This window comes from Heterodontus francisci, chromosome 47 (genome assembly GCF_036365525.1).
Source record: "Heterodontus francisci isolate sHetFra1 chromosome 47, sHetFra1.hap1, whole genome shotgun sequence".
Classification (NCBI taxonomy): domain Eukaryota; kingdom Metazoa; phylum Chordata; class Chondrichthyes; order Heterodontiformes; family Heterodontidae; genus Heterodontus; species Heterodontus francisci.
The window spans coordinates 1,945,678-1,959,231 of NC_090417.1; the positions used below are offsets into that span (position 1 = coordinate 1,945,678).

The 13,554-nt window shown below is 49.6% G+C and overlaps 1 protein-coding gene across 1 annotated transcript in view; it reads left to right on the forward strand.

The window, feature by feature from the left end:
* LOC137357112 (myoferlin-like) overlaps positions 1 to 13,449 on the forward strand; it is a 138,015-nt gene extending 124,566 nt beyond the window's left edge. Inside the window, 3 exon segments of the mRNA XM_068023148.1 lie at positions 762 to 871; positions 3,405 to 3,552; positions 10,560 to 13,449. Of these exon segments, the coding sequence (XP_067879249.1) occupies positions 762 to 871; positions 3,405 to 3,552; positions 10,560 to 10,616 (315 nt within the window). The 3' untranslated portion in view covers positions 10,617 to 13,449.
* Positions 13,450 to 13,554: the final 105 nt, after the last annotated feature.

Here is a 13,554-nt window from a genome sequence, read left to right on the forward strand (position 1 = left end):
ACCATGTAGACAGAAAGAGCAGAAAGCCAATTCTTTCCCTCAGTGCACGGGGTGAGAAAGCGGGATTCCCGGGGAGGGGAGCTAACCTTTCAATTGGTTCTTAGCTGGTGAGGCTGAAAGATGCTTTTACAATTCAAGTCTTTATTTTACTTATTGCCAGGAGATGGATTACAGTAGTGGCTTGGGAGTCTCTCTCACCATAACCTCCACTCTCTCTCACCATAACCTCCACTCTCTCTCACCATAACCTCCACTCTCTCTCACCATAACCTCCACTCTCTCTCTCCATAACCTCCACTCTCTCTCTCCATAACCTCCACTCTCTCTCTCCCTGTACCTACACCCCACTTGCGCGCTCTAGGTCCTAATGGGCCCCCTCTCTCTTCACCATGGGGCCCCTCTTTCACTCCCCATGGGCCCCTCCCTCCCTCGCCCCCATCTTTCTCTCACACACCCCATCGCCACCCTTCTCTCTCTCTCTTGCCTCCTCTTCCCCCTCTCTCTCTTTCCCCCTTCTCTCTCTGTCTCGCACTCTATGCCCCTCTCTCTCTTTCGGACTCTTCCTTCTCCTCCCTTTCTCTCAGCCCGCTACACCCGCCCAGTCTGCTATTCCTCTCTCTGTCTGTCTCTCCTACCCATTCCACACCACCTCCGGCTATTTGCACTGCCCAGCACATTAAATTATTACTGTCCGTGTTGACGCTATGGGGATTGGATTGCCACTCATTTACATGTTTATTTCCTTGATTTGGTCTGTATAGGGGAAAATAGAAATGACCCTGGAGCTGCTGACTGAACGTGAAGCTGAAGAGCGGCCTGCTGGAAAGGGAAGGGATGAGCCCAACATGAATCCCAAACTGGATCCACCAAAGTATGTTCGCAGCACAGGAGTTTCCAAAGCAAACTCCCTAGCTGTGCCAGTAATCTCGACTGACTAACTAGGATTACATAGGATATACGGCACAGAAGCAGGCCATTCGGTCCAACCGGTCCATGCCATACCTAAAAATTAGGGTCACAGAGCCCGACAAAATCAGGGCTAGTTCAATTTACTATACGTGCGGTCTCATAAATCTTCTCATCTTTTGTACTGATTCATATCTTTGCTTCAAATCAGCTCAAAGCATTCTTTCCATTTCCACAAGTTAAGGGTTCATTTGGTTCTCTTTCTAACGATAAGTTGGATTAACATCTTGTATTTCAATGGCACAGTAGTTTTCGATTTGAGCCATTAAAATATAACATTGTGACTTATGAAATAAAATCACCTCCCTATTTTGGAAAGAAATCTTGCCAGTCGCATTCGTTCCAGGAACACCGAAGAGAGCCATTGTAAAACTAGACAGCCACTTCCACCAGATATTGGGCCACTTGTGATATGGCTTCAAACCCAGTATTGTATTCAGAGTGAGTATTGAAGCTACTGTGTTGCCAATGAGAGGAGATGGGGTGGGAAGGGATTTGTGGTTTTAATTTACCAAGTCTCTGAACTCATAACCTAAACTACAGCAGAGTCTCCCGACTACAGCAGGATTATTGCTCCAGCAGAATGCAGTGAGTGGAGGAGAGTCACATAATGTAAATGACGTGCATAAAATCACTCCGGACCTGATGGAAAGGGAAATTACCCAATCTTCTCCATTCTGGCTGGGACTTGTGCAGCCAAAACTGTTTCCCCTTGCAGGAGGGTCATTAACCAGAGATAGACAGATTGATGGTAATTGGCAAAAGAACTGGAAAGAAGATGAAACCTTTTTTCACAAGTTGTGATTTGGAGCACAGTGCCTGAAAGGAAGGTAAAAGCAGATTCGATCATACTTTTTCAAATGTGACTTGGGTCTGTACTCGAAAAGGCAGCATTTGCAGATTTATGGGGAAAGTACAAGGTTATGGGATTAATTGGAAAGCTCTTGCAAAGAGCTAGCACTAACCCAATGGGTTGAATGGACTCCTTATGTGCTATCTCATTCTATTATAACACCAGAGGACAGAACTCCAACAGTAGGATGTTAGGAATAAGAAGGGGGAATCAGATGGAATTTTTTTTTTAACTAATAATGTAATGGACTTGTGGTGAAGGCACTGAACTAGTTTAATAAGCAATGAAGTGTGTGTGGGAAGCAAGGAGAGTTTGAGGGATATGGTGGATGGGAATTCCATTGCATTTCATCACGAGCTGATCTTACTGGAGGTGGTCATTGCCTGGTACTTGTGTGCCGCAAATGTTACTTGCCACTTATCAGGACAAGCCTGAACTTTGTCCAGGTCTTGCTGCCTGCAGACACGGACTGCTTCAGTATGCGAGGGGTTGTATCTGGAACTGAACACTGCGCAATCATCAGCAAACTTCTGACCTTATGTTGGAGGGAAGGTCACTGATGAAGCAGCTGAAGATGGTTGGGCCTAGGACACTATCCTGAGGAACTCCTGCAGTGATGTCCCGGGGCTGAGATGATTGACCTCTAACAACCACAACCATCTTCCTTTGTGCTAGGTATGACTCCAGCCAGTGGAGTGTTTTCCCCCTGATTCCCATTGACTTCAACTCTACGCAGACAGTTTGATGTCGAGGGCACAGCTGCTTGCACCTCTATTCCTGTGAATAAAAAATTCTTAGATGTACATTTTCCTAATGTTCCTGACCCTTCTCCCAGGTCGCACTCTGCAACTGGGAAGGTAAGCAGCAGTGATGTTCAGAACTCTGATATTGAGGGAACAGTAGCATAATGGTAATGTTACTGGACTAGCAATCCAGAGGCCTGGACTAATGCTCTGGAAAGACGAGTTCAAATCCCACCACGGCAGCGAATAGAATTTAAATTCAATTACTTAATAAATCTGGAATTAAAAGTGAGTTTCAGTAATGGTGCCATGTATCTATCATCAATTGTCGTTAAAAAAAAAAAGCATCTGGTTCGCGAATGTCCTTGAGGGAAGGAAATCCGCTGTCCTTGCCCGGTCTGACCTACATGTGACTCCAGACCCACAGCAATGTGGGTTGACTATTAACTTCCATCTGAAGTGGCCTAGCAAGCCACTCAGTTGCATCAAACCACTGTAGAAAAGTTGAAAAAGCATAAAACCGGACGGACCACCCGGCATCGACCGAGGCACCGACAATGACAGCAGCACGCTGTTGACCCTGCAAAGGGGGCTTGTCACAATTCACCGCCATCTTCTCAAGGGCAGTTAGGGTTCGGCAACAAATTCTTTGCCAGCGACGCCTACATCCCCTGAATTAATTTTTAAAAATTGATGATGCTGTTTGATTCCAGAACTAGCAGAGGCTTGCTTATGCAGTACACATTATATTAAGGCCGGACAGAGTATTGAAGCAACAGTTCAGCCTTTTCTCCGTATGATCCCATTCTCATTTTCTCTCTCTCTCTCTCTCTGTTGTATAGCCGCCCAGACACCTCCTTCTTGTGGTTCCGGTCTCCCTTCAAGGTCATGAAGCATATTGTCTGGCGCAAGTACAAGTGGTGGGTTATCTGTGCGTTGCTGCTGGTGGTGCCGGTGATCTTCCTCGTATCTCTGCTCCACGCAATACCTGTAAGTATTCAAAGAAGTGCAGTGAAGCCTGTGCAAAACAGACAATTAATGGAGAGGGCCAAATAACTTGCAGGGTACAATTTTCAAGTGGTGCTCTGAAACCACAGCCAATCACGGGTTGCGAACCGGCTTCATTGCACCCAGTACCTTTTCACAACTTATCACAGGAAGACAGGCAGGTCAGCGCGGGTTTCTGAGAGAGAAACAGCTACTGTGGAACGGGGAGCGCACTGAGCCTTGGGATCCAGCCGTGAGTACTTGCACAACTTGACTCCAGGGATAGAGGGGTTTCCCAATCGCTATGAATGCTGGATAAAGAGCTCTCCATTCTACTGACATTTTTATAGGATGTGCAGTGACCATTTTGAAAATGAGGACACCTGCAAATCAAGGATGGCTGATGCCAGTATGTAAGGTACGAGTTTCACTGTGCAAGGCGCGCTGGAGATGCAGAGCAGGGTCTGTCAACTGTGGTCATATTCCCGAACTCCATCTCTACTTGAGAAGAAAGGTGCTGATAAGAAATTGCAATGTGCGCTGAATTCTACAAAGCTGCGCCTCCCTTTACAGCGCGTGAATGCAAAAAAGCTTGGCCATCTGCTATCGTGGGAGTCCATTGCAGAACTTCACTGCTTTGTCAGGTCGACTGCTGTGTTCCCTCCTGTCCTGAGTGCTCCATCTCAGCTTGTGGTTGAATTGATTTATGGTAGTGGGGTGGGGTGGGGTGAAGTGTCACTGGAAAAACCTGACAACTGTGACTACATTTCAAAAGTACTTCATTTGCTGTAAAGCACTTTGGGACACCACGCTGTAACTCACCAGCATCTCTGTTGACCCCTCCACTATCTCTGATTTGTCAGACTGCTTCTCCAACTTCCAGTACTGAATGAGCAGAAATGTCTTGCAACTAAATTTTGGGAAGACTGAAGCCATTGTCTTGGGTCCCCGCCCACCTACTCCATCCCTCTCCCCACCAGACTGCTCGAACCTCACTGTCATATTAGACCCCCCCAAGTTGAGCTCCCTACCACATATCCGGGCCATGACCAAGACGCCGATTTCCATCTCAGTTACATCACCCGACTCCGCCCCTGCCTCAGCCCATCTGCTGCTGAAACCATCATCCATGCCTTTGCTCCCTCTAGACTTGACTATTCCAATGCACTCTTGGCCAGCATCCCACATTCTGCTCTCCCTACGTAATGAGGGCGGATGGACGCCCCCCCCCCCCCCCCCCAATGGCCCACAGTCTGGACCTGTGAATTGCCACCTTGGCCAGGCCCAGGAGCAGGCCGACGAGGAGATCTTCCTCCCGGCCCACCTCATACTGCACCAAAGATCAGGAGTGTGGGGCTGAAGTGCAGCCAAAACTTGAGGAGCAGTCTCTTTAAATACTCAAAGAGGGGGCTGCGACCTCGCATACTCCATACAAACATGGAACACAGACTCATCCAGGCTGCAGAAATTATAGGCAGCCTGGGAGTCTGTGAACCTTCTTAAAAGTCTATTGCACGGGACTGGCCTGTGCAGCACCCTCCATTCCAGGTCCCCGATGTAAAGGGGGGGAGGACTCCCACATAGAGATCTCTACTGGGGATTCCCCTCGCCGCCAGATGGCAACACAGACCGCCATGGCGTGTCCGGGTGGCAGACGAGGGCGAGGAAGTGGAGAGTGTGCAGGAGCAGCCCGAACAGGAAACACCTCCGCACCATGTGGATTGGCACGGAGGGCATTTCCGAGAGGCGGCTCCAGTTGTGCGGGACCAGCTCCTGAGGAGGGTTTCGGGGCCTGGGTCTGATGAACAGTTCTGGCCGAGTGGGAGTCAGCTCAGCCGGGAGCGCTCAACACTCCCGTGCCACCTTGTCACCCACAGTGAGGGGTGTTTCGGGGGCTTCGGCGACTCCTCCGCCTGTCAGTCCGTCCAATGAAGCGGCCACTCGGACAGCCGTGGCGCTGTCCTCCCCCGGCAGGGGAGCGCCCTGACCGGAGGCGACCATGTTCCAGACTCTGAATAAACTCCGGTAAAAGACACGGAGCTGCGTATTGTCTTGAAGGCAGTGCCCAGGCAGAAAAAATACATCGCCAGCGCACACCATCTGGGAGGACATTCGATGTACAGGTATCTCTGCAGGATCCGAAGGTGGAGAGTCACAGCCTGGGTGTGGACGCATACCAGCGACTGGCCGGCCTCCTCGATCGGGAGACTCAGAACCGCGGCAAAGACCCAGTGTTTCCTCTTGCCCCTGAAGAAATCGACAAGCTTCTTCTGGATCTTGGTGGCAAATACAGGGGGTGAGGCCAAAGTGACCAACCGGTACCACAGCATCGCGGCCACCAATTGGTTTATGACCAGCGCACGACCCCTGTCGGAAAGCACTCAGAGCAGTCCTGTCCAACATCCCAGGCGAGTGGTGATTTTCGCCTGCAACTCCTGCATGTTTGCCGGTCAGGCTTCCTCAGTGGGGCTAAGGTGGACTCCCAGATACAGGAGGTACATGGTGCTCCACGCAAAAGGTGTTCACCCCTCCGGCAGGGGGTTCACCCGTCACTGATCCACCGGGAGTCCAGAACATTTCTCCCAGTTGATCCTCGCGGAGGACGCGTCATAAAAGGTCTGTGACCGTGAGGAGCGCGTCATCGGTGTAAGCCCAGAGGACGACCCGGATGCCCGGCCTGTGCAGAGCCAAACCTGTCAATCTCCTGCAAAGCAGGCGCAGGAATGGCTCCACGCAGATGGTATATAATTGGCTGGACATGGGGCATTTCTGACGCACTGCTCTCCCAACGCGAAGGGGCGCCGTCAAGGACCTGTTAACTTAAAGCAGACACTCTGCAGCAGTGTATAAAAGTCGGACCTGGGCCACAAAATGTGACCCGAGTCCGAACACGCGCAGAGTCCCAAAAAGATATTCGTGATCCACACTGTCAAAAGCCTTCTCCTGATTGAGGGAAGAAAGGAAACCAACAGACCAGTCCTCTGGGAAAGATGGATCAGGTCCCAGACTAGGTGGATATTGTCCTCGATGGACCGGGACCGAGCAGGACTGTCGGGGTGGATCATGTGGGCCAGCACGGAGCCCAGATGGGTAGACGTAGCCCAGGCAAAGATCTTATCTGTGCTGAGGAGGGAGACCGGACGCCAGTTCTTAAGTAGGCAGGGATCGCCCCTCTTTGGCAGCAGGACGATGATCGCCCTGCGCCACGAAAGGGGCATCTCTCTGGTCGCCAGGCTTTCCTCCAGGACAACCCAGAATTCCCTGAGGAACTCCACGGACAACCCATCCAGCCCCGGGGATTTACCCCTTGTGAGCTGGTGGAGTGCACCAGTCAGCTCCGCCAACGTGAGCAGAGCCTCCAATCCTTCGGCAGGTCCTCCCACAAAAGTCTGTGCACCGTAATAGGTACGGACCAAAAGGCCCATTCCTTTTGATGAGCTGCTTATGGCCCCTCTGCCATTTTTCCAGCGAGTAGAAGAAGGGTGAGGCGCAGTCCAAATCTTCCAGGATCTGGATCCGCGACCTCACATACGTGCCTCAGGACACTACGAGCTGCCGGTCCCTCAGCGCACCCTTCTTCCCTTTGTACGCCTGCCACAGGGCCGCGTCCACAACGGCATGACCGAGATGGAACTCCAAGTCGAGCACCTCCCTCTCGAGGCGCCCAATCACGGCCTCCCGCCTCTTGGTCGACCCCTTCGCGTACTCCTGACACAAGACGCGGATGTCAGTCTTGCCCACATCCCACCATAGACTCAAGGAGGGGAAGCCCCCCTGCTTCCTTCTCCAGTCGGCCCAGAATCCACGGAACGAGTCCCGGAATCGCTCATCCTCCAGCAACCGGTTGTTGAAGTGCCAGTACGCAGGTCCCCGACTGCTTGTGGAGCAGAGTGAACTCTGCTCACACCAGGTGGTGGTCCGAGCACGGCACCAGCTGCCGAGATGCGGGAGACATACGCCTGCAAAATGTTCGATTCGGGACCCTCCTCTTCCGGACCTCCACATGAGGGTGCTGGAGTTGGGATGGAGATTCTGCCAGACGTTCAGCAAGTCGAGGGAGTCAATCAGTTCTCTTACCTTCTCCACTGATGCTTGGCCGCACTGGGGACCAGAGCAATCCCTCACCTCGAGGGTACAATTAAAATCTCACCCCGCCCCCACCGAGGATGATGCACTCGCCGTTATCGATAGAGCTCAAGAGAGCGCTTGCAATGTGCCAGGCCTGGGTGTGTACACGTTCACAATGTGGAGCAGCACGCTACCCAGACGAATGGCGAGGTGAAGCATACAGCCCGGCACTAGCTCCTTGACCCCTCGATCTCCGGCTGAAAAGTCAGGGCCAACACGATAGCCACCCCACTAGAAATAGGGGTGAGTTGACTCATGTAGACCCCACTCTGCCACTCCAGGAGCCAGGTGGCTTCGTCTCCCGGAATGGTGTGGGTTTCCTGCAGAAAGCTCACCGCAGACTTCCCTGAGGACTGAGAGATTGTGAAATCTATGGAGAGACCCCCTGCTGCCATTGATATTGAGGCTGGCTATTACCCGTCACCAACACCTCACTGTGAGGAAGGAGTGGAAGTGCACCTGGCCTTCCATTCCCCCAGCAGCCCATTGAGACGCTTTAAACTGGCGCTTTTGAACCAGTTTCACGCCTGCGCTCTTCTCTGCCTTCGTGAGGGCGGCACGGATGGACTGGATGATCAGTGCCAAAATTGACCACCGGCCAAGGCCAGCTGAACTTTATTGCGGCAACCCCTGCATGCCGTGAGGAAGTCCCAGAGTTCCGCGGTGGGATGAGGGGAGACATGGTGGGAGGCACGAAGGGAGTCCACCACCTTACTGGCAATGGATTCAAGGTCCTCCACCGTGCCCCACACCGAGTCCCCAACCTCCTCCGGTTCGTCACCGCCAGCGGCCGACACACCCACCACACACAGTGGGGCGGATGTCCCCGGCCTTGCCAGCTGATCCCGCCTCCGTCATGATCTCACTCCCAGGATCGATGGCGGAGGAGTCCTCGCTGGGTTCTTCGGTGGAACTGGAACCTATGGATGCCAGTGGGTCAAGAACCCCCCCCCCACCTCCATCCCCAGGCCAATGGTTGACCCAGGGGAGATGGTAGTTCCCAACTCCGGAAATCCAGCTGGAGCCGGAACTGGAGGCAGAGAGAGGAGGCCGTCTCCCACCGCGCCAGCGCCCACAGGCCCAGCAGACGGGACAGCTGTCAGCTGCCCAGGCACACTTTGCTACCGGTGTTGAGGGAAAATAGGAAAGAGAAAGTCTCTTCACCTTGGCAACACCAGCTATCCCAGGCTCGGTTGTTGGGGTGGGGAGGGAGCTCCTATTCAATGTTGTTAAACACAGGAGCTCCCTGTTGAAACAGAAATGCCTGACCCACATTCTTCCGGTCTCTTCTTTCCCCCTTCCACAACAGTCAATGAAAGGGCTTCAAAAACCAAACTCACAAGAGCTGTCAGTCCTTTTGGCCTCTTGTTTTCCTCTTTTGTAGACAGGGATAGATGGAAAAACCTTCCTTTCAGTCTCAGTCTTCCTCTTGCAGCAGTCACACAGCCTCCAGCTTCCAGTCTTCAGCACACAGCCACAGTCAGCTGAACCTTGTTAACCACTGAGCAGTCCTCAATCAGGCAGCAGAAAACCCCCCATGCTGTACCTGTCCTGAGAGTGTTTGATGCCCCAAATAGAAAGTATATCACTGCCCACCCCCTGAGTAAAAGTTTTATTGTGCAAATACATAATAATAGTCACCCTGTACGGTGCAAGCACAGGAAGAGGATTCAATTCTCCCTGGACTGCAGTGTTCCCCTTCCACCTGCCCATGGTACATGGAGTTTGCATCCTGATTCAGAGAATACTCATTGTAATTGGTTTGTCTTTTGTTTTTTTTTATTATTGCACTGTTAGAAAATTTGCACCTGTGATGTTTCGCTATTGTTCTGAAGTGAGGAGCCTCAGCTCGAAAGTAACTTCCAAGCAGTATAGCTCTCAACCCAATGTCTCGGCATCTACCCGCGCATGTGATAACTTTATTGGTTTATCTTGCCCGCACTGTGGTGTGAAAGGCTTGGCCTGAGTTAACTAATCTCAGCCATGGTGGTGTCAGGGGGATCATGTCTGGCCTCCGGTGCCCCTGTGCGAGGGCGGGGGTGGAAGGAGAACCTTCCCAGCTACTCATTGCCATCCAACAGGGAAGTTCATGTGAGGGCATATGGGACTCGGTGTGATGTCCAAGTAATCCACCCACGCTCGCTATCAGGACTCTTATCTGCAGCCTTTTGTTTTACATTCTCTTTTATTCTTTCATGGAATGTTGCCCATCCCTCATTGCCCTTGAACTGAGTGGTTTGCTAGGCCATTTCAGAGGGCATTTGAGAGTCAGCTACATTGCTGAGGATCTGGAGCCACAGGTCGGCCAGACCAGTTAAGGTTGGCAGATTTCCTTCCCTAAAACACATTAGTGAACCAGATGGGCTTTTATGACAACCGACGATACTTTCATGGCACCATTACTGAGACGAGTTTTCAATTTTAGACTTTTATTGATGAATTGAATTTAAATTCCACCAGCTGCCGTGGTGGGATTTGAACCCATGTCCCCCAGGGCCTCTGAATGACTAGTTCAGAGACATTACCACTCAGCCACTGTCCTTCCCACTGAGCTCGCGCAAGCTTCTGAAGGACTGACCGTTCTCCAGGAGCTGAGGGGAGAGAATGGATGTGGAAACTGAGGTGAAAATATGGTCGAGCGTACTCCCCTTTGAGTCCCGGAATGCTGCAGGGGAACTGTTCGCAGCAGTTCTGGGCAGTAGGTTGCGGAGTTACAAGCTAGCAGGTTACAGTCTGTCAGTCGCGATTGTTTGCAGCCGTAGTGGAGGCAAGTTGACCGTGCCAACTGGCGAACGAAGCAGTCACTACCACCATGTCATAAATGGGGGTTTTTTTTTTATATATATTATTTGTTTTTTCCTTGAATTTGTTTTTTTTAACAGAATGCTCTAGCAAACTTTTTGTTGCAGTCCACTAGATTACATAGAAAGAAAAAATGAGGAGAAGCCACTCAGAAGACAGGCAGTCTCGCGATGAGGGGCTCAGCCCAGAGGGAGCGGCAGTGGAGGGAACGTCCATCAAGCTCGTTCTGTCCCTTGGCTTATTTTGGCGTTGGTCGCATCCGGGGAAGCAGTTGGGTGTGTGTTGTGTGCCAGAGAGACAGGACTTCAGGGGGGTTAAAAAGGGTACGTAATGCCGCGTTTCTTTGTGAACGACAAACTTCACCCCTACCCCACCCTCGGCAGAGGTTCCAACCACCAAAGCTGCCTCCAGTCTTCTGTCGATAAAAGTTTACGCTGCAGATTTTGAAAATTAAGTGTTTAAAATCACAGCGATCAATCCCATCCTACTCGGAATGCAGGATTTCCGTCTGCCAGCACATTCTAGAATTGTTCCCTGTTTACTTGCATTTTTTTGGGGGGAAAAAACTGTGTTTAAAGGGAATTTTTTTTTTCCAAAGAATTTGTCAAAATAACCTATAAAATATTTTGTACTGGTTAAATATTTTAATCAGCCCACTGTAAATAAAACAAAAATACAGATTTTGCTTCATAATTTTGTTTGTGATATGGGGAACAACTCTGGAGAGATTTTAGGAACAGGCTGGAATCTGTTTTAAGGGTTTGGAAATGTTTTATCTGCACTAATGGAGTAAGTTAAAGACTGGGTCCTAATGGAAGCATTTGGATAGTTTATACATAGAATCTATAATGGATACCAAATGGCCATCATTTGGTCAAGGAGTTCAGTGATATGAAGAATGGCTTACGATAAAGATCTGATCTTCAAATAAGAGCTAAGGAGTCTTCCCGAGATCTACTTTTTATGTGACCTGGGTAGTCAGATACAAGGGACTCATTTCAAAATTGTAATCTCAACTCATTAATTTTGTGTACATCTCAAGATTTTGTAGGAAGAACATGGAGAGACAATATAAAATAAAGGGTACGATTCTAAAGTGGGTGCAGGAGCAGAGGGACCTCGGTGTAGATGTGCATAAATCATTGAAGGTGGCAGGACAGGTTGAGAGAGTGGTTAATAAAGCATACAGTATCCTGGGCTTTATTAATAGGGGCAGAGAGTACAAGAGCAAGGAAGTTATGTTGAACTTGTATAAGACACTAGTTCGGCCTCAGCTGGAGTATTGCATCCAGTCCTGAGCACCGCACTTGAGGAAAGACGTGAGGGCGTTGGAGAGAGTTCAGAAAAGATTCACGAGATTGGTCCCAGGGATGAGGAATTTCAGTTACGAAGACAGATTAGAGAAGTTAGGACTGTTTTCCTTGGAAAAGAGAAGGCTGAGAGGTGATTTGATAGAGATATTCAAAATCATGAGGGGTCTGGACAGGGTAGATAGAGAGAAACTGTTCCCACTCGTGAAAGGATCGAGAACGAGAGGGCACAGATTTAAAGTATTTGGTAGGAGAAGCAAAAGTGACATGAGGAAAAACTTTTTCACGCAGCGAGTGGTTAAGGTCTGGAATGCGCTGCCTGAGAGCCTGGTGGGGGGAGGTTGAATTTAGGCGTTCAAAAGGGAATTAGGCAGATGAAACGGAAGAATGTGCAGGATTATGGGAAAGAAGGCAGGGGAATGGAACTGAGGGAATAGCTCTTTCAGAGAGCTGGTGTGGAAACGATGGGCCGAATGGTCTGTTGTAACGGTTCTGTGAGATTTGCTCTTTGAATCATTTGATCTGATATTTTTATTGACTGGTTGTGGTGAAGGGTTAAGGACTGTGATGCATGGATTGAAAAGCTTTGGGCTTGGACATTAGGACGTAAGTGGAGAACAGTGATTAGATTATGGGGGAAAGATACAGGTAAACAAGGTGGCAGATGGAATTATCTGATAATGGAGTACCTAATATGGGGAAATGTGAAGTTATCCACTTTGGTAGGAACATTGTGAGGGGCCTGGATAGAGTGGAGGTGAAGGGTCTGTTCACCTTAGCATTGAGGTCAGTGACAAGGGAGCATAGATCTCAAGTGATTGGTAGAAAAATTAGAGGGGAGATGAGGAAAAGCTTTTTCACCCAGTGGGTGGTGGTGATCTGGAACTCACTGCCTGACAGGGTAGTTGAGGCAGAGACCCTCAACTCATTCAAAAGGTAGGAAAAATAGGAAAAACTGTAATTTTAAAATTTTAAAAGACTGGGAAGTGTTGGTCTTCAGGAGAAGCTGAGCATTTTTGACAGTGAATTACAGTAAGTTTGCATGCAGCTACAGTCAGCAATTCAGAAAATAGTGTGTTAGCCTTTATTGCAAAGGGATTGGAGTATAAGACTGAAGAAATCTAACTGTAATCATATAGGATCTCGCTGAGAGAACACCTGGATTGTTTCATACAGGTTTGGTCTCCTTACCCAAAAAAGGATATACTTGGCTTACCGGGAGTGCAACGAAGGTTCACCAGATTGCATCCTGGGATATGAGGGGATTATTTTACGAGGAGTGATTGAATAGGACTAGGCCTGTAATCCCGAGAGTTTAGAATGAGAGGTGATATCATTGAAACAGACAAAATTCTTAAGGAACTTGACAGGGTAGATGCTGAGAAAATTTTTCTCCTGGGTTTGGAGGGGTCTGGAACACGGGGTCACAGTCTCAGAATAAGGAGCTGGTCATTTAAGACTTCGAAAAGGGGAAACTTGTTCACTCAAAAGATTGTGTACCTTTGGAATTGATGCTCAGAGGTCGATAGATTTTTGCATACTGATCAAGAGATAAGGGGATAATGCGGGAAGGTGTAGCAGAGATAGATATCAGTCAGGATCTTATTTGAATGGTGGAGCTGGCTCGAGGGGCTGAATGACCTACTCCTATCTCTTATGTACCTGCTCTGGAAGTGTTTGATGGGACAGTGTCAGGGGAGCTTTACTCTATATCCAACCCTGTGCTGTACTTGTCCCAGAAGTGTTTGATGGGGACAGTGTAGAG